The sequence below is a fragment of the Chaetura pelagica genome, unplaced genomic scaffold, assembly GCF_000747805.2.
Source record: "Chaetura pelagica isolate M959 unplaced genomic scaffold, ChaPel_1.0 scaffold470, whole genome shotgun sequence".
Classification (NCBI taxonomy): Eukaryota; Metazoa; Chordata; class Aves; order Apodiformes; family Apodidae; genus Chaetura; species Chaetura pelagica.
Window position 1 is genome coordinate 1,036,633 of NW_009951911.1, and position 21,218 is coordinate 1,057,850.

The following is a 21,218-nucleotide window of genomic DNA, read 5'->3' on the forward strand; positions in this document are numbered from 1 at the left end:
TTTCCTCATTCCTCAGGTTTTCAGCCTAAATCCAAACAGAAGCAGCTGAATGGAGCCTGCCTGTGGCCAGGGAGACTCAGTGGCCCACCAGCAGCACCTGCTCTGCTGTGGAGAAAGTCCCTCTGTCCAAAGCCAGCTGGACAAGGCTGGCAGGAGCTGCCCCACAGCTCCTGTGTGAATTCCCCATTCCTGCCCCTGCCACAGCACAAACTGGAGTTTCAACCCGTCATTCACTCAACCTGAAAATCCTTTCAGTTTTGGAAAAGCTTTAGAAAATACTTGAAAAAGGTGTTGTTTTTTTTCTTTCTGGTGTGAGTAACATAATTATCTGCCTTCTCCTCCCAGACCTGAATAGACCAGTGAGGGAAGAAACTATCAGGGCTTTTGCATTTCTTTTTTTGAAGATGGATTTTTCTTGAGTAAGAGAACCCACCAGTGCCATTGGGATTGATCCAGAGGGAAATGAAACTGCATTTCAAACTCTCTAAAAACACCAACATTTAATTTTATAACATAACCAGGGGTTTATTCCACAATATAAACTGCAACATTTGATACAAGCTACCCAAAAAAGGAGAAAGCCAAAATACAGCTGTGGCAATTACTTTACAGAGCTTTTTGTTTTTGTGTTTTTTTTTCCTGTCTTCTACATCACTGGGCCCTCAGTGACACCAGGATCTACCATTTGCTTTCTGTACATCAACCAATGCTAGAAGCAACACGCTCTTCAGAATTGTCATTCCAGTCACTGAAACCAGACATAGAAGTTATTGCTCAGATAAATAAACCTAATCTACGAAAAACAAAGTGGAAAAAAACCTAAAGTCTCCAAAGAGTTAACAGAGTAAACAGGGATTTCCTCAAAAGAGGATTTATTGGAAAATTCATGGTGCAGGTTCTTTGTTTTTTTTTGCACCTAAACCAAGTTGAATTAAATATGCCGGTAAATCCCAGAGAGGTAATTTAATGCTGTACAAGAAAAGGTGCAATGTCCAAATGCCTTCTCAATTGGTGGAAACCCCTGCTCAACAGTCAGCATCTCAAACCTCAACAACCACAAACAGATCAAGGGAAAATACAAAAGTGTCAAAAATGGTTTTGAGTTCTGGAAAATGATCCCATAAGGATAGAAGTAGCACCATTTGCAATCTGGTTCTTAAACCAGCCCCTGTGGCTTTATTGGAAAACTCTGATAACCTTTTTCACTCCAGTCCTGAATGGTTTATGGGGAGTTTTACTTCCGATATGGACAGTCCTTCCCAGAGCAGCTGATGCAGATGTAGTCCTCCTTCTCTGCCATCTCTGGAGAGATGCCCACACACACCTGGTGGAACCACTGGTTGCAGCTGCCGTCGCACTGGACCCAATCAACCTAAGGAAGAACAGACAAGCTGGTGTTCAGAGAAGGACCAAGCAAATACAGCATTGAACAGTCATTGCTGGGCTCTTCTGTTCTATTTCGATCAGCGTGAAATGTCCTGTTCTCCAACTGGACATTCAACTCCTGCTCAGTCTGCTCTGGACTCCTGCAGTTCCACTCCTCTGAAGCTTCCCTGATCTCTGACACACTTCCCTGAGCTTCCCTGTCACTTTCCCACCTGCAGAAAACTGTTGATGGCAACTTTGCCATGGCCCTCCCAGGCTCCTGGTGATGTCCCTCTTTCCCATTTTCCAGTACGGATGGGCCTGTGCAGAGCTCCCAGGTACTGCCCCCACCCACAGAAAGGATGCAACCCACCAGGTCTGTCTACACCTGTGTTTCAAGAGCAGAGATGAACATGGTGTCAGCACACCCCACCTCTTCCTCCTGATGCCAGGAAGATGTTTTGATATCCACCTGCCTTCCCCAGTCCCAGCTGCAAAGCTGTTCTTGGAGAAGGTGGGAAGGAGCTTTAGTAACTGTGTCCCAGCAGTGGCAGACCCTGTTGCTGGGTTGCCCAGTGACTCATACACCTTGTAAAGGGCATTTCTGCAGTTGAACAGTTGGAATCCCAGACTGGTTTGGGGTGGAAGGGATCTTAAAGATCATCCAGTCCCACCCCTGCCATGGGCAGGGACACCTCCCACCAGCCCAGGTTGCTCCAAGCCCCATCCAACCTGCCCTTCAACACTGCCAGGAATGGGGCAGCCACAGCTTCCCTGGGCAGCCTGGGCCAGGCTCTCACCACCCTCACACTAAAGAATTTCCTCCTCATGACTCACCTCAATCTAGATTTAGATGGATCTAAAAGCTAGATCCCAGCACTCACACACCACAGCAGCTCTGCCTCTACTGACCTCATCTCCCTCAGGCTGCAGACAGTTCACAGCAGGGCAAACAGCATCTTCATCCTCTGAGTCCTCCTGCTCAGAGAAGGACATGTCTGAAGGAAGCAAGTGGCTCTCACTGGAACGCTGCATCTCCAAGAAACGCTCCCGCTCTCTCTCCAGTTTGTTTGTGCAGACATCCTTTGAGTGACTCAATTTCAGTTTCTTCTTTTTGGGTGTTCTTATTTTTTTTACTCTTGCTCTCTTCTCATCACAGAAACTCTCTCTCTCAAAACGCCGCTTTAGTTTTCTCTCCATGTAACTAATTCCATCCTTTTTTCCTCGGCAACACTCGTTCTATTGGAAATATATTTTGGCAAAATTGTAAGTATGCAACTAGAAATCCTCACCCTGCTTTTAGGAACAGACTCAAAGTGCAGTGTTGACAGTGTTGCCTTCTCAGCAGAAGCAGGATGTGTAAGGGGAGCAAAGGAGAGGGTCACACTCCAATGACAAAATTTGTAGAGAAAAAGATTCTCATTCCCTGCCTCTGAGTCCACTGCTTCAGGGGCAGGTCTCTGAGAAAGCCTCAAGAACACAGAGTAAGTGTCAAAATTTAGGATAAATATATTTTAAAAACAGAGAGTGACCACAAAAGCCAGACTCAAATTGCAAAAATGCATTAGGCCACAAATTATGTTCAATAGTTCATAACAACTTCAAATTATCAACTTCTTGACCCCTTTTGAACAGGGAAAATGTGTTTTCATGGCAGCACAGACATACACACACAGCTCTTTGTAAAGCTCACAGGCTCAGGCAGAGGCCCTGCCCCAGCCTGTCCCCAACCCCACTGCTGCTGCCAGACACTTGCCTTGTCATTTGTGGGTCCAAAGGATGACCTCTGCTCTGCTGGCAAAACAGGGCTTTGCTTTGTGAACAGGGTCTGGTACAGCTCCTGTATTTCAGGCAGAGAAACCTGTAGCAGCTGGGCTTCCATCATCAGCTCATCCAGCTCTGTGCTAATGACTATTATGAAAGAGGGAGAGAGGAGAAAATGAATTCTTCAGTATCAGCACTGATGAGAACTGCACAGATAATGAAAATTCTTCTCTGGTACATACAAATTTTAAATCTCCAATTGTATGAATTAACTTGTATCTGTTCCCTCTTCACTGCTCATTTTTAACAGCAGGGATAAAAGAAAGATAAAAGGCTTGCATAGCACTGTGGTGCAGCCCCCTTTCCAGGCTTGCATTTCTTGCTGGTTTGAGGATAAGCAATTCCCATCATTCTCTGCAATTTCTCCTGCTGCTGGAGCTACAAGATGTGTGATGATTCCCTCACTGTGTAACAAGCGTGTAAGATGAACAAACTGAGCAGAATCCATAAATGAAGCCAAGAGAGGAGAGGAAGGAAAGCAGAGGGGATGAACCCTGGAGTCCTGCTGTACCACTATTGAGCTTAAAGCCTGCGTGGGCTGTTGAAGCAGCCACAGCCAGGGCAGGCCACAATCACTGTGTAAATAACAGCTTTTTAATACAGTGTCCTGTACAGCTCAAATAAACCTGACTGTGCACAGGACTGCCTTTCATTTTAACTGTAAAGTTAAGCTGCAGTAAATGCCTTGTATGGACTCAGCTGCACTGACTTGAACACAAGAAGGCAAGTTCAGCTAGACCTGTGTCCCTGGGGCTTTATGCATCAGGAGGAAAGAAATGATAAGCGGGTTCTTTTACAGTCATAAGAGGAAGAGATTTCATGGGTCTGTGTCAGCCCAGTGAACCAGAGTCTGCACTGGGACTTGGGCAGCCCCGGGGCACAGCAAGGAAAACCCTCCAGTCTGTGAGCCTGGGACAGTTCTGTTGCAGCAGAACTCAGGTGGGCTCTTATTCTATGGATTAAGTAACCCATGGTCTCCAGCACTACCTCCCTGCACTGTTCCCATCCAGCTCCTACAATTTCCATGGGCCCTCCATCCCTGTCTGGGTTGGCCACAGACCCCCTGTGCTCTTCACATGGGAAGGGGCTCTTGGCTGATCCCTCTTCTCCTCCCATGCCCCATTTTTCATGACACAGGTCGGAAATGTGAGCTGTTGAGAAAGTCACCCTGCTGCCCAAGCTGGACATTAAGTTCCAAAGCTGCTGAGGGGCTGGAGAAGCAACCAGGTGTGTTGCACTGTCACATGCCTCCCTGCCTCAGCCATCTCCTGGTGACCAGGACACCCTCTCTTCACCAAAATCAGGGGGGGAAAAAGGGAAAGAAAAAACAAATCAAAGTGAAATTACAAACCATGGAGTGGGATGCAGTGCTGTCCTGTAGAAAATGGAGAATGTAAATATATGGTTCTGTTATCCCAGTCATGAGGCATGGAGAATGACATAGCTCCAATAGTCTGGGAAACCTAGAAAACAAAACAGAACATAATGCATAGATATTGTCACTAAATATGGAGTTTTGAAGTGTCAAATAACTGCAACAGAATTCAAACTGGTTTCTCTTACAATTGCTTTAGATCTTGTTCCATCTGATGCACCCTAGTCCTTCACCCTACACAGGGCAACAGGGAACAGCAACTTTATTGCCCCAATTCTTAGCTGTGAATTATCATTTCCACAGTGATCAGGACCAGCCCCGGTGCACGTGGCAGCATGATCCACCAGAGGAAAGCAAGCCTGGGGAGCAGAGACAGCACAGGCAGGGACACTGCAGGGACAACCCTGGGCTTCTGGAAGCAAGGGCTCAAGCTCTGGAACTGACTCAGTGTAAATATTACAGTTCCCTGCTTTCTTCACAAGAACAAAGTGATTTCTCACTGTCTTGATCTGATCAGACACCAACACTGTGTTGAAGCACTTCTCTTCACCTCAGCAGGCACAGAGGATACATCCATGGCAAACCATGTGCTTACATATGCAAAGGCCACGTCAGGAAGCCACCAAGTGTCTGTTTCAGACACACAAACATCTCACCAGACACCTTCCAAGATATTGTCTCCCTCCCTTCCAGTGCCTGGGTCCCCCTCAAAATCTGGCTCTCATCAATTCTCACAGCTGTTTTTCAAGAGAATTTTTCAAACTCATCTAAATGCTCCACATTCTTAAATTTGGCCAGTGCCAAGGAAGCCAAAATCCAGTGGTTACGGCTATGAGCTTCTCTGGGGGAACGGGAGTGTTGAGTTGTCCCAGGTAACAGGGAAAACACAATTGTTCAGGACAGGACAGCAATGCTGAGACACCAGATTCACCAAATAAACATCTCAAATCCACTGAGACCAAAGCTTTGGGGTCAGCACCTCTGCAGAGATGGCTCTGGAGGCCACTCTGCCCTGCCCCCAGCACCATTGTCTCCAAGAAGACTCCATAGCACAGCAAGGGACCCAAGGTCAGGCACACGGTCAGATGCTCTTCCACTGAGCTTCCCAGGGACTTCTGATGGGGGAAATGTGGTCATAAGGAGCTGGCTGAGCTCTGACAGAGTTACTTTGATTTAGGTGGTTTACTGACTTGAGCTCCAGACCACAGAAAAATGGCGAGACAGCTTTCAGCTCTGAGGAACCTCACAGTACCACACTGACCTGATAAAACAGTGCTGATACAACTAACCTTACTACTTCCACTTCTGCCCCAAGCATCCACTTACCTGCCCAAAATGGTGCCCTTTTTTTCAACCATACTGGTTGGTCTTGTAAAAAGATACTGTCAAACCTAAGTTATCGGATATATTCTCATAGGTGTCTAAATATGATTTTAATTTCTAAAATTAGGCTTGTCTATTTGAAAAATGTGGTCAACACAGGCAACCTGGTGTAGCAGTTACCCAGGAAGCAGCTACAGCATCTCTGAGCACATGGGGCACATTTTATGGTTTTAACATAACTGAGCATGAAAACAAAAGCCACACAGACTAACTTAAGCAGGGTTGGGCTAGCAAAAGTGGTGCTTCAATCCAAAAATACAAGCAGAGTGCACTTCATTTCGGGATGTTTTATATTTTTTGTGCTGCACAGACCTTTATTTCAGATTTCTTCTGCACTTGTTATCTCAGGAAAACTAGAGGTGTTAACCTCTTTCTCACTTTGTGCTTTTTGCTAAAAGATCTTCCCTGGAGGGAGTCTGAAGCTCCCTCATGACCACATCTGAAACAGTTTCTATAGATTAACTCAGTATGAGTAGAATATTCAGCTTGGGAGCTGTAGTTTAAGTGATAAGAAGAAGGAGCAGTAATGGCTGAAGATACCCTGTTGAAAACCACCTCTTCTCAGAGCAACAGACACACTGGACAGTTTGTGCCTCAGTTACTAATTCTGAGCACTTTAAACTATACTGAAATACTTGCAAGAACAGAACATAAAGATTAACTGAATACTAAGCATTACTGAATACTAAGAAACAATAGCTTCAGCAACTCTGTGGTTCACAGTGTCACATTAGAGCTTAGGAGCTGAAAGGAGAAGGGAAAATGGGCCCTTTAGGAGCAATTGTTCCCAGGGTTCCAGCAGGAAGGCAAACACGAAGCTGCTGCAGGGGGACACACATCCTGCCTAAGGGTCAGGGCAGAACCCAAACTCGTGTATCTGTGAACCACACACAAACCATCTGCCTCGCCAGTATCTGTAGGCAGATCCAAGGAACCCAAACCCCGGGCAGGGGTTCCAGGCTGCTCTTGCTGGCCACGCAGTGCCCAGGAGCCCCAGCAGCAGCCCAGCCTCACCTTGTTTGTCTCGGGCAGCTGGCCCGCCGTGCCTGGCCACCTGGTGTACAGTAATCCTGAGCCAACTTTGTCCTGTAGAAGTTTTAGATTCCCTGAATACAACATCTGTTGCGCCCTGTGCTGCCAGTTCACAGTTCTCTCAATCAGGTAGCGCAGGGCGTCCCCCTCGGGGAGCCGCACGCGGATGCGCTGCAGGGAGGCCAGGAGGGGCAGGATCTTCTCCAAGGGCGGCTTCTCCGAGCGGTGACACTGGGGACAGAGCCAGACGCGCGGCCCCGGCGCGGCGCTGGGCACGGACACGCAGCCCGTGTGGAAGAAGCCTCTGCAGAGCTCACACTGCACCATGGGGGCTGCCGGCTCCTTCTGGCACACGCAGACCTTCAGCTCTGCCTCCTCCTCCCCAGACAGCACCTTCAGCTCGTTGGCCGCGCGCAGCGAGCGCAGCGCCTCCATCTCCCTGCTCCGGGCTTCCCCAAGCGTCACCATCTGCAAGGGAGTGCAAAGACAGGAAGGTTACTCATTAGGAACAGGCTGACCCCTGCACAGCCACGTGCCAGCCAGGAGTTCAGCTCCTCAAGATGCCCCTCACGCCTGTTCAAGGCTTTGAGTGTTTGAAGTGAAGCAGGTTTGAGGAGGTGCATCCTTGTGGCTTCAGTTTTCCTCCATTTTCTCATCAGGCCCAGAGATACTGAGCTCACTCCCTTGCAGAAATACCCTCCTCATTCCCTTCCTCCCTGTTCCAAATCCATGTTTTGTACTACAAAAACTGCCTGCACTAAAGCAGCTTAAATTCTGAAAAAAGGGCAGATTTGGCTTGCAGGTGCTTCTCTGTGAAACGTGCCTCTCAAACACGCAGCCTGACTGTGCAAAACATCTCTGGGTGGCTTTCAGAAATACAAACTCACCTCTGATCCCACCCCGTACACACTGTCAGGTGCCCAGGGCTGTGTCCCAACCTTTGTGCTGGCTCAAGGGTTTATAAACAACAAGTGAAATTCGGGTGAACTCCTGAATGTGGTGTTTGCCTTTTCTACATCTGCTCAGGATCCTTTTTTATAAGGAATCTTTAGCATTAGCTGCTATTAAAGATAGCAATATATCTCAGTTTCATAAAAGAGGCTGTAAGTAGCAGCTGCAAATAATACCATCTCCACATTTTACTATGGATATAAAAATAAATGTCAACGGGAGAGTACATAAATATATACAAAACAGTTACTTCAAACATCATGGCTTTAAAAGATTTTCTTTCAAAGCAAGAGAGTTGGGGTGTTCAGCCTGGAGAAGAGAAGGCTCCAGGGAGATCTTAGAGCATCTTCCAGTGCCTGAAGGGGCTCCAGGAAAGCTGGGGAGGGGCTTGGGACAAGGGCAGGGAGGGATGGGATGAGGGGGATGGATGAAAAGTGGAAGAGGGAGATTGAGGTTGGACATGAGGAGGGAATTCTTCAGTGTGAGCATGGTGAGACCCTGGCCCAGGCTGCCCAGGGAAGCTGTGGCTGCCCCATCCCTGGCAGTGTTGAAGGGCAGGTTGGATGGGGTTTGGAGCAGCCTGGGCTGCTGGGAGGTGTCCCTGCCCATGCAGGGGGTTGGAACTAGATGACCTTTAAGGTTCCTTCCAACCCAAACCAGTCTGTGATCCCATGATTCAGATGACCCAGTCTTTTCTCCTGCCAGCACCCATAGGGCACAGTCTGTGTCTGGATTCCCAGACAAGGGAGATCAAACCCAAAGAGCTGAACATGCAGGTCTCAAGTGGTTGCCATAGGTTAAAACTTAGATGTCCCATATCAAAAGGGACCATTGTAATCAAACCCTACCAAACCAGGCTGCTGCTCCACAACAATCATATCACACTGTTTAATCTGACCATGGTGGAGACTCTGAAATACATCTTTTGGGATCAAGCACTTCACCACCAGCAACTAGGTAACTAAGTCTGCTCCATCCAGAGCCTCTGTTTTACTGACTTCATAATACATGAGGGTTTTGTTATTTTTTTATGGTGTTTGTTTTAATTATAAATGGTGTTGGCTTATTGTGTTCTTTGAGAGGATCGGACTCGGGAAAACCCTACCCTATCTTTAACAAGGCTTTGGTACGCTGGGGGAAACAGGTCTCAAAGGTTTATTCTCCCATGCTGTGTTAGGCTACAGGCACTGCTTGGCAAATCACAGAGTCACAGAGTGGTCAGGGTTGGAAGGGCCCTCTGGAGATCATCTAGTCCAACCCCCTGCTACAGCAGGGTCACCTACAGCAGATCCCACAGGAACACATCCAGATGGGTTTGGAATGTCTCCACAGAGAAGGAGATTCCACTTCCTCTCTGGGCAGCCTGTCCCAGGGCTCTGCCATCTGCTCAGGATCCTTTTTTATAAGGAATCTTTAGCATTAGCTGCTATTAAAGATAGCAATATATCTCAGTTTCATAAAAGAGGCTGTAAGTAGCAGCTGCAAATAATACCATCTCCACATTTTACTATGGATATAAAAATAAATGTCAACGGGAGAGTACATAAATATATACAAAACAGTTACTTCAAACATCATGGCTTTAAAAGATTTTCTTTCAAAGCAAGAGAGTTGGGGTGTTCAGCCTGGAGAAGAGAAGGCTCCAGGGAGATCTTAGAGCATCTTCCAGTGCCTGAAGGGGCTCCAGGAAAGCTGGGGAGGGGCTTGGGACAAGGGCAGGGAGGGATGTGTGAGCATGGTGAGACCCTGGCCCAGGCTGCCCAGGGAAGCTGTGGCTGCCCCATCCCTGGCAGTGTTGAAGGGCAGGTTGGATGGGGTTTGGAGCAGCCTGGGCTGCTGGGAGGTGTCCCTGCCCATGCAGGGGGTTGGAACTAGATGACCTTTAAGGTTCCTTCCAACCCAAACCAGTCTGTGATCCCATGATTCAGATGACCCAGTCTTTTCTCCTGCCAGCACCCATAGGGCACAGTCTGTGTCTGGATTCCCAGACAAGGGAGATCAAACCCAAAGAGCTGAACATGCAGGTCTCAAGTGGTTGCCATAGGTTAAAACTTAGATGTCCCATATCAAAAGGGACCATTGTAATCAAACCCTACCAAACCAGGCTGCTGCTCCACAACAATCATATCACACTGTTTAATCTGACCATGGTGGAGACTCTGAAATACATCTTTTGGGATCAAGCACTTCACCACCAGCAACTAGGTAACTAAGTCTGCTCCATCCAGAGCCTCTGTTTTACTGACTTCATAATACATGAGGGTTTTGTTATTTTTTTATGGTGTTTGTTTTAATTATAAATGGTGTTGGCTTATTGTGTTCTTTGAGAGGATCGGACTCGGGAAAACCCTACCCTATCTTTAACAAGGCTTTGGTACGCTGGGGGAAACAGGTCTCAAAGGTTTATTCTCCCATGCTGTGTTAGGCTACAGGCACTGCTTGGCAAATCACAGAGTCACAGAGTGGTCAGGGTTGGAAGGGCCCTCTGGAGATCATCTAGTCCAACCCCCTGCTACAGCAGGGTCACCTACAGCAGATCCCACAGGAACACATCCAGATGGGTTTGGAATGTCTCCACAGAGAAGGAGATTCCACTTCCTCTCTGGGCAGCCTGTCCCAGGGCTCTGCCACACTCACAGTCAAGAAGTTTTTCCTCCTGTTCAGCTGGAACCTCCTGTGCTCCAGTTTGTGCCCATTGCCGCTTGTCCTGTCACTGGGCATTGCTGGGAAGAGTCTGGCCCTATCCTGCTGACACCCCTGGAGATATTGAGGAGGGGTGATGAGATCCCCCCTCCGTCTCCTCCTCTCCAGCTGAACAGCCCCAGCTCTCCCAGCCTTTCCTCACAGGCAGGTGCTCCAGTCCCCTCAGCACTTGCTGGCCCTGCCCTGGACCCTCTCCAGTAGCTCCTTGTCCTTCATGAACTGGGGAGCCTAGAACGGGACACAGTTCTCCAGGTGCAACCTCATAAAGGCAAAGCAGAGGGGGAGGTGAAGAAGAGTAAGACTACTCTAAGACTACTTCATGCACAAAGACAACACACATTTTTTCCCACTAGAAGGGGGGAAAATTTTCCAGTTTTGCAAAGTGAGGAGAAAGCACAGAGAAATGCAGCCCTGGGAGTCCTTCTTGCAGAACAGCAGAGCAAGCAAGAGTGGAAGCTTTGCACGGGGGGTAAACAAAGATTCAAAGAACTTATAAGAAAGTCTAGTTTGTAAAAGCCCTGAGGCCACTTACTGCAGCTGCAGTGTCTTTGCTCTCTGAGAGAGCTCTTTCTAGGTCACTCAGAGTCTCCATCTTGGTGCTTTTCTTTTTTCCACCTGGCACTGGATCCTTCAGCTTCTTCTGCTTTCTCTTCAGATTCAGCATTCCAATATCACAGCGGGGACATAAGACCTGAGGGACAGAAAAGCAGGATTGTCCATGACATTGCTCCTGCACTCATCCTGCCCCAACAGCCACGTTTGACTGGGTAGAACAGGGATCCCTGCAGTTTCGTCTATCAAAGATTTGGGGGAATAGAATGAGGTTATCTGGAAAATCAGGAGAGCTGGAAGGTTAAAAATTCAGTTGTATAAAATGGACAGAACCCAACCACCTCCATGTGTCATTGCTGGTAACATGGAGACAGCTGACACACTGAACATCCTCCACATGCAAGTCCTGGAAAACAGTAGAAGATTCCAGGGATTGCCCTGAATTCCCAACTGTCTTAGAGAGCCAGGGCTGAAATCTCTTACCTCCAGAAGAGAGTAAGGGGAGTTCTCACACAGGAACGTGTTGGCTGCACACTCCTTCCACGCTTGCACTTCTGACACCAAGGACTCCAGCCTGGGCAGGTAGTCCAGATGCACTGGAATGCATCGACCTCTTGTGACAAGTTCCACCAGTGTGTCCAGGACAGGCACACGTCCTCCAGCCTGCAGATTATAAATTTAAAAATGCTTGTAAGACACACCACTTCTATAAATCCCAGCGAGTCATTTAGATTAACTGAAGGTAGAGCTCTTAAAAATGAATTTAAAATCATAGAATGGCTAGGGTTGGAAGGGACCTCAAAGATCATGTAGTTCCAGCTGCTTAGATACTTCAGTCACTGCTGTTATTTCAACATTTGTGCTTCTCATGCTCTAGTCCCTGAGCACACAGACAAAACTAATAAAACACCAGGGGGGAAGAACACACTGACCAAATGGAAGCTTCAAAATAGACTGCCAGCAGTATAATTAGACTCCCCATCTAACAATCTGTACCAACAGCAGAAAATCAGAAGAATTTTGAAACAGACCCAGAAGGCAGGTCTGACCCCATCCCCAGCACGCCAAGAGCATGGAGCCATCTCAAGCCTTCATGAGCCTCTTCACAGAATCCCAGAATGTTAGGGGGTTGGAAGGGGCCTGGAAAGATCATCCAGTCCAACACTCCTGCCAGAGCAGGGTCACCCAGAGCACATCACACAGGAACGTGTCCAGAGGGGTTTGAATGTCTCCAGAGAAGGAGACTCCACAGCCTCTCTGGGCAGCCTGTCCCAGGGCTCTGTCACTCTCACAGGAAAGTTCTTCCTCACATTTTACGTGGAACCTCCTGTGTTCCAGTTTGCACCCACTGCCCTTTGTCCTATCACTGGAAAAAGCCTGGCTCTGTCCCCCTGACACTTGCCCTTAATGTATTTATAAACATTGATGAGGTTGCCCCTCAGTCTCCTCCAAGCTCATGAGACCCAGCTCCCTCAGCCTTTCCTCAGCAAGGAGATGTTCCACTCCCTCCATCATCTCTGTGGCTCTGAGCTGGACTCTTTCCAGCAGTTCCCTGTCCTTCTGGAACTGAGGGGCTCAGAACTGGACACAATACTCCAGATGTGGCCTCACCAAGGCAGAATAGAGGGGGAGGAGAACCTCCCTTGACCTACTAACCACACCCTTTCTAATACACCCCAGGAGGCCATTGGCCTTCTTGGCCACAAGGGCACATTGCTGGCTCATGGTTATCCTCCCCCAGGTCCCCTTCTCCTACCCTGCTCTCCAGCAGGTCAGTCCCCAACCTGTACTGATACCTGGGGTTGTTCTGCCCCAGCCCTGACAACCAGCCCTGTGCAGTCGCTCTGCAGGTTCCCTGCATCAGCAGCAGAGTCTCTCTGAGAGGGGATTTCTAAACCATGCAGGGATGTGGGACTGAGAACTGCTCAGCCAGAATGAACCCAACATCTTTAAGCAGCAAACCTCCAAGTACTGCTACCAAGCACTTCCTGCAAGTCATAGTGACTTCAGGCATTTCCTAAAATCTTTGCAGAACTGAACAAGAATTCCTGGCACACACAGACACATTTTTACATGTTCAGAATCCAAACCAAGAAATGAGAAAACACAAAGAACAATTCCAAGTCCTCTCAAAACAGCCCTCAAACAAAACTTTGTATGTAAAAATAAGTGACATGCATTTTGTTCCTTCCAAATTTTGAAGCCCGGGACAACTGTTTTTTTAAAATAAAAGCTTCTTGACTCAAAAGAAGTTTTTATTAAAAGCCCAATTCAGGTCAGGTAGGCCTGAAAACACTAGCATGTCAGATCAGAGTTCACTTTATGGAAAAAAAAAAAAAAAGGAGAACAAATAAAAAGATAAGGAAGTATTTGGCCACTTGTATCAAAATGTCCCCCCTTTCCTGATCTGTGCAGTCCCACTGACCCCTTGCTGAGTCAGGAACCACTTCAAAAATTGGGCCCAGCCAGGATTATTCCCTGGGTTAGAACCTGCAGAGTCTGGCTGCAGGAGGAACAGTGCTGAGAAGAGGGCAGAGAGAAGAGGGGAGAATTAAGCTGCCATTGAACTGTAGAAGAAGCAAGTAACAGGAAAAGGAAACAAACACACGAAAGGAAACTGGGTCCACCAACCAAACTTTCTGAAAGGTTAATAAAAAGATTCAAGCAGGAAATGCTAAAAGCCAAGGTGAAATCCTGGGTGAAAACTCTGTTCCTGGTTTTCTCTCTGCCATCAGCTTTTTGCTCAGCTGAAGACTTGTTTCAGTGTGAGAACATGGCCACTAAGCTCAAAAACTGGAAGAGGAAGAAGAGGGAGGGAGGGAAGAAGAGAAATTCCATCTCAAAATTCCAACAGAACTACTACAAAATTACAAGTATTTTAATCAATTAAATCAAAGGCTGACCATTTAGGAATAGAAGCAGCAGCAGCAGCCTTGGGACTGGTCACACTTAATAGGCAAGAGTGAGGGGAAACCCCTCAGTTAGAGAAAATATCTGAAATACTGAGTATCTGAAAAGTCTGAAATATCACTAAAGATGCAGCAGAGGAAACTGAAAATAAGTTCTATGGGGCCCTAGAAGAGGTGATTCCACCACCAGTAAGTGTGAATGTCCTTGTATCATGAGGTCTTGGTGAGATGTTCCCTGCAGAACATGGGCTCTGCTCCAGAAAGGCACATTCCAAACTGGAGAAAATCCACAGACAGGACACTTGTCTGATCAAGAAAACTCCTCGATCAGGAAACCTTGGGGCTTTTTTAGAAGATGCTAGAGGAAAATTTTTTGCTTAGCCAACCCAATGAAGGCCATGAAAAGCTACTGTTGGTGCCTTCAGTGCTTCAGGGGATTTGCTAATTCAGAGTCAGCAAGCAGAGCTTCAGCAGTGTCACCTGCTCCATAATGTGTTTTAACTGGAGCACAGGAAGATGATCATCTTTATAGTAAGGCTGTTCTGGAGATTGCTGCTATTGGGAAAGCATCTTCTGAAACAAGACTCATTTCTTTAAGTTAAGAAAGTATTGAAGTGTATTAGCAAAATGACTGCACTAGGATGGAAAACGTTTAACATTTTTTAACTTGAAAGTGAACTTCACAAGGAAACTACAAAGATAGTATTTTTCTTTCATCCACAGAATGGTAAAAAAAAATACAATTACCAGGTAAAAGGACCATTGTCATTAGTTACTGAGCAAGATTTACCTTAAGGTAAAGCTCCATAGAATCACAGACTGGTTTGGGTTGGAAGGAACCTCAAAGGTCATCTAGTTCCAACCCCCTGCATGGGCAGGGACACCTCCCACCAGCCCAGGTTGCTCCAAGCCCCATCCAACCTGCCCTTCAACACTGCCAGGGATGGGGCAGCCACAGCTTCTCTGGGCAATCTGGGCTAGGGTCTCACCACCCTCACAGCAAAGAATTTCCTCCTAATGTCTCATCTAAAGCTCCCTCTTCCAGTTTTAATCCATCACCCCTTGTTCTCTCACTATGAGTAGTCCTTGACAAAAGCCCCTCTCCAGTAAAGTGTCTAGATTTATCCTTTACAGATTTTATTGCATCCAGTTAATTGCTGAGGTGAAGGAACATAAATCAGGTCCAGGAGCAGAGGTAAAACCAGCACTCATGTACAGAGGGAATCCTGTACAGGGTCTGTTAACCTGACAGGGGTTCCTGTCCCTCAGCAGAAGCAGAGTTCATGTACCTGCAGAGCTTCCACCTCCTGCAGCCAGTCTTTGGCCTTCTGCACCGCGTCCTTCAGGGCCGCACCACTGGGGAGATAGGCTGGGATCTCCTCCAGCTCCTTCACCGCCGCTGCCAGGCTGCTCAGCGACTGCCGCGGTCTGCGGGAACAGAACAGCCCACAGCGTAAAATGCTGCAGCAACGGGGCTTCTCCTACTCATCTGAGTCAGTAAAACCAGAATTACACCAAATAATGGCCTCATGTTCAGCACTAGAGATGAGGACTGCACACCCAGTCTAGTCTGCACATCCATCTGCACTAGTCATGCAGGTACATTTGCTTGCTGCAGACTCCTACCAGAAACAGTCACACTTCTGAACTCAAGGCAGGTTTAACATTCATTAACTTTTGACTGCAAGAACCTTGGATCCTCAAACACACAATGAACCCTAAAACGTGACTAGCTAAGTGATGCTACATTAGAAGGTTACAAAAAAACTCTGAAGATGGGTTTCCTGTATTTCACAATTCGATTTGTTTTAGAAAGGTACAAACACAGCAGCATCTCCAGTTTGGAGGGTAAAAGCAAGTTTCTTCCAGTTTTGTGCTGAATGGATGATTACTTTAAAACAGTATGATTACTAGTGGGTATGAAAGGCTCAAATGCTTTCCTAATTATGAGTCTGGGGGAAAGAATTTTTTAAAAAGTAAAACCAGGAATGTGGAGGGAAGAAAACTTGCATATAAGTTTGAGGCACTTTTCTAAACGATGCTCTCCCCCATTTTACTTTATAAATCAAAAGGTCAAAGCAAGAAGCAAGAACATTTTTCTCATTAAGGATGTATTTGGCTTATTTTCTTCTTCCCTGCACCAACTAATCTGAAAAATCTCCTCAATATTAGTGCATACAATAACATTTTGCCAGCCTGACACTGGGCGTAGGAAGAAGGCAGAAATGAAGGAGGGAAGACATGTCTTAAAATCCTTCCTTGTGGTGAAAGGATTTCCACCATGACAGTGGGGCACCACCAACTCTGCAAGCAAGGTTTGAGGTTTGACATGGCCAAGTCCCTCATCCCCCTTCTCCATTCCTTTCCCTTCTCCATGGCACTTCATGTTTTGCCTTCATGTTGTGAACAGGATGAACAGAAAAGCCCCCTCAGGAGTAAAGCCAGCGATATCCATTGTAAACAGCTCATGGAATCACAAGATGGAACAGGAAGACTCAGCTTCTACCTGGCCTTTATCAGATTCCTGGCTTTGTCATCCCAGTGTTCAGACACAGTGAGGAGCTCCTGCAGCTTTGCCATCGCTTTCTCAACTGCTGGGTAGGGAGCCAGTCCAACACCTGAGTCTATCAGACGTCTCATGTCATCCAGAGTGAGCGAGCTGTGGTCTGCAGAAGCCAGCTGCACGTCCTCCAGCCAGCGGGCCTGCTCCAGCCGCGTCCGCAGCTCCGCCAGCTGGGGCAGATCGACGTCGAAGTCGAAGCTGACATCCAGCAGCTCCTGCAGCTCTGCAGAACTGGGCATTTCTTCAGACAGGAGTTTTTGGCTTTGCTGTTGGAAAGCTTCCACACGATCAAGAAGATCCTGAAATAAACAAATGCAGCAATAAACTGGGAGAAAAGCAACTGCCAAACCTGTTGAACACCCACGTGCGCGGCGGCCGGCAAACACCGCAGCACAACACACAAACCTGCCAGTGGTGACACAGAATCATGGAATGGAAGGGACCTCAAGGATCATCTGGTCCAACCTCTCTAGGTAATAATGCAATTTAAATGAGGTGGCCCAGCAGCATGTCAAGCTGAGTCTTCAAACTCTCCAATGTAGAGGAATCCACCACTTCCCTGGGGACATTTTTCCAGTGTCTCATGGCGAAAAATTTTCTTCTGGAGTCCAATGAGAACCTCCCCAGGAGTAACTTGTACCCATTACATTGGGGATTGGACACGATGATCTTTGGAGGTCCCTTCCAAACCCTAACATTCTGTGATTACCCCTTGTCTTCTCCATGTGACTCCTTGCAAAAAGGGAGTTTCCAAAACATCTGGACCACTTAATAGTGTGTCTTCAACACACAATGTATGTATCAGCATCTCCTCATACATGTGTCCACCAGCTTGAGGATCACAGAACAAGGGAATTCCAAATTCCTTTGAACTAAGAGACAAGTGCCAAAAAAGTCTCATAAGAATAGAAAGGATCTAAGGGGAAATTTTAGGTGTTCCATCAGTGCTGTTTTCTGGCTTTGTTCTGGAATGATTGAGAAGGCTAGAAAATAAGGTCAAGATTAAGAAAGCTTTGAAGAACACTGGGAAGGGCATGGAGTTCTGGGGTTCATTTCTGCTGCACTGTTAAGGTTTTGAACTGGACCACAGTGTCTCCATAAGTCACAGGCTTTCTACTCTCTCATGTAGTGCAACACCTTCCCTCTCTCCATATGTCCAACAGCTAATTACCCCTCCAAGGCCCCTGTGTGGCTGTTTGCACCTCACCCAGCATGATGGACAGTCAGCCAGAGTAATCTCACTGCAAAGGCTGGAACAGGTCTGTATTTAGCCATCCTGCCCAACGCTTCCAGTACTGGTTGAAATGCAATTCCAGCAGTGAGTTCTTCCTTCACAGCTGGTACCTTGGGATTTTGCCAATCAGGTTGTATGCCAGGATAAGCAATCCCACCCATGATGGAAATAAAGCCCTTTTAGAGACAGATTAAATTGTCAACTGATCTCTAGTAACTGTTGGTCATTTCAATTAACAGCCTCATTTACATGACTACATATAATGTAGGATTGTTGACAATGATATAAACTAATACCCTGACCATATGTGTTTGATATTTCCCTGTTCAAGAATGCCAGATGGAGAAGAGCTGTTTGCATCTCTGGCATTTCTGAACTTCTGCTTTTTGAATTAGTAAGAGAACTTCAGAGTTACAATGCTATAAACAAATAACTGTAAATAGGATTACATAAAATCTAATTCACACATTCCAGACCTGATAAAGCTTCAGAAGCAACAGACATAAAGCTGAACAAAACCTGTCTATTCTGATTCAAAGTCACACTATGCTCTGGTCTTTCAGCATTATGTGGACACCTCAGAGATAGGTCAGGAGTTGAGAGTCACAAACATGCAAAGTCCTTCTCCATTAGGATGGGACTTGCAGTTGCCCAGAATTCATGTTCCTTTTTTCACTTACCCCTCATTGTGATAATGTTTTGGCAAATTCTGAAACCAAATCTTGAATTACTCTCAGCTTGTCCAAGGGCTGTGCAGCTACTGAGCACAGTGACCTGGGTCACCCTCAGCAGCATGTACTCTGCTAGAACAAATATTAGGGGTGGTAGCTTTGGCTGGGTTTATCTGTGCTGGTTCCTGGAAGGGGGTTGATACAAGGAGGTCTCTAATGAGAAGACTGAAAAGCTGGCCGTGGATTAACACAGCAGGGAAGTGACAAATGGCAGAAGTGTCACTAGGGGCACTATGGAGCTTTGAATACTCTCAGATAAACCTGGCTTCACCTCTTCAGGGGAGACTAGTCAACTGACCCCAAACTTTTAACCTGTAGTTATTCATGTCATCCTGCTGCTGCTTTTGTGTTGCTTCATGCAACATTAACATATGTCCCGTGTAGCATAACTCTACTGACCATAAACACCAGCAGATCAGAAAGCTTCCTTCTTGAGCAACTCCTGTGCACAAGTTACCCTACCCAGGGCTGCCAGTTTAAAGGTCTTTCTTGTTGGAGCAAGTAGTAAAATAGGAGAAGAATTCAGTGCAAAAATATCACTAACAAATGATAGTGCTCTTTGCCCTTGGGCTGGGCCCCTGGAGCAAAGAAGAGCCACCAAGCTGGTGAAAGGTCTGGAGAATAAGTCCTGTGAGGAGACACTGAGGGAACTGGGGGTGTTTAGTTTGGAGAAGAGAAGGCTGAGGGGAGACCTCATTGTTCTCTACAGCTCCCTGAAAGGAGGTTGTAGGGAGGTGGGAGTTGGGCTCTTCTCCCATGTCAATAACGACAGGACCAGAGGAAATTGCATGAAGCTTTTCCAGTGGAGGGTTAGACTGGATATTGGGAAGAATTTCTTTACCCAAAGAGTGGTTGGACACTGGAACAGGCTGCCCAGGGAGGTGGTGGAGTCACCATCCCTGGAGGTATTAAAAAAACCTGCAGATGTGGCACTTTGGGGCATGCTGTAGTGGGCCTGGGGGTGTTGCTGTGCTGTTGTTTGGTGCTCTGGGGTTTTTGCTTTTCTCCTGTGTGGATGGTTGGACCTGATGTTCTCAGAGGTTTTTTCCAACCACAACAATCCTGTGATTCTGGGTTTCCCACGTTACCTTTAGCAGGGGTGTCTGGCTGAGGACACAGGGCAGAGCATAGAGCTGCCTCACGAACAGCCGCAGCTCGTTCACCGTCAGCTGGTTTGGGCACTTCCCCCCTCCGGAGCGGTACCTGCAATTCAGCACAGTTCAGCTTGGTTGGATGCCACCAAAATATAACATAAAATCTCCACTTCTCAAAAAATCTGCTTATGATTTCTTCTGCGTCAAACTTTACTCACAAATAATGGAATATTCAAAAGCACCCAAGCAGCCTAGGGCCTACATACATGGGAGAACTTCAGCTGGCTGTAGCAGAATAAGCCATTGTTGAAAATACTCTTTCATATTAAATACTATTCTGGAACAACTACTCAAACCTTGGGAAAGCACTGGTTATTATGGATTAAAATTAGGCTTTTTTCCAGAATACAAAGCAATTGTGGATCAAGTATTCAGTTGTGTTGCAACAGCTATTGTACTAAGCTCTTCCCATGCCCATACCAAAAGAGAACAAATCCCAATTTTGAATGGGTTTTATACTCACAGGGTGTGTAGGCACTTCTGAAAAATCCTCTTTACGCTGAAATCATCATTTTCATTTTTATCTACAAGCTTTGTATCAAATGAGTGGCTTACAAGGGTTAACAGCTAATATTAAAAACCTCTCTAAACTCAAGCTAATATTAACTAGGCCTGAGAACCCCGAACAGAAAAGGAAAAAAACGTCTTACAGTGCTGGCTCCAATTTAATCCACAATTTGTCATTTAAATAAATGAGGAAAGCAACATGTCAGCAGGATATGCCAGCATGACTGGAATGTGACCACTATATAATAAATATCTATTTAACACCCTGTGTTAAAAATAGGTATTTTTAAAGGATATGCCAAGATCACATTAAGAGTTCCATCATAAGCTGAACAATAAAATTAATTCAAAGTCTCAGGTACAACAGGGGCTGTTTTATGGTCTACATTGTTTCCTATTTTTTGTGGAAGTTCTGCAGTATCTTCCAGGAAAAGGCACAACTTTTTAAGATAAACGAGGATTTATGTATACATACATGTGGGCACACACACATACACATCTAAACTGCAAAACTGTCACCAGGATGGTTTGGAAAACCAGAAACTACATGAGCCTAAAATAAAAAAAAAAAAAAAAAGACAGAATGAGGCCCACATCCATCCAAGGTTACTAATTACAAAGATCTCTAAGTACAAGGTCTCTAATGTCTTGGAGAATCTAAAAAGCAGAAAAGGTGTCATGAGGTCTGGAGAAGAAAGGAGATGGAGAATGAGAACATCCCTCTGTATTTGCCCTGCTGTCATACTGTTCCTTTCCAACATCATCTACACAGGATCACTGAATTGTTTTGGTTGGAAAAGACCTTTAAGATCATCCAGTCCAATCATTATCCCAGCCTTGCCAAGGCCACTCCTGACCCATGTCCCTCAGCACTTCATCTACATGGCTTTGAAATCCCTCCAGGGATGGGGACTCCACCCCTGCCCTGGGCAGCC

At 46.5% G+C, this 21,218-nt stretch overlaps 1 protein-coding gene across 1 annotated transcript in view; it reads right to left on the reverse strand.

Moving 5' to 3' along the window:
- Positions 1-751: 751 nt before the first annotated feature.
- Positions 752-21,218, reverse strand: part of KDM5B (lysine (K)-specific demethylase 5B) — a gene marked incomplete at its 5' end in the record, with an annotated part of 50,414 nt that continues 29,947 nt past the window's right edge. The window contains 10 exons of the mRNA XM_009994402.1: positions 752-1,372; positions 2,278-2,604; positions 3,122-3,276; positions 4,541-4,652; positions 6,962-7,447; positions 11,166-11,324; positions 11,669-11,848; positions 15,384-15,522; positions 16,601-16,956; positions 19,711-19,825. Of these exons, the coding sequence (XP_009992704.1) occupies positions 1,235-1,372; positions 2,278-2,604; positions 3,122-3,276; positions 4,541-4,652; positions 6,962-7,447; positions 11,166-11,324; positions 11,669-11,848; positions 15,384-15,522; positions 16,601-16,956; positions 19,711-19,825 (2,167 nt within the window). The remainder of the gene's footprint in view (positions 1,373-2,277; positions 2,605-3,121; positions 3,277-4,540; positions 4,653-6,961; positions 7,448-11,165; positions 11,325-11,668; positions 11,849-15,383; positions 15,523-16,600; positions 16,957-19,710; positions 19,826-21,218) is intronic.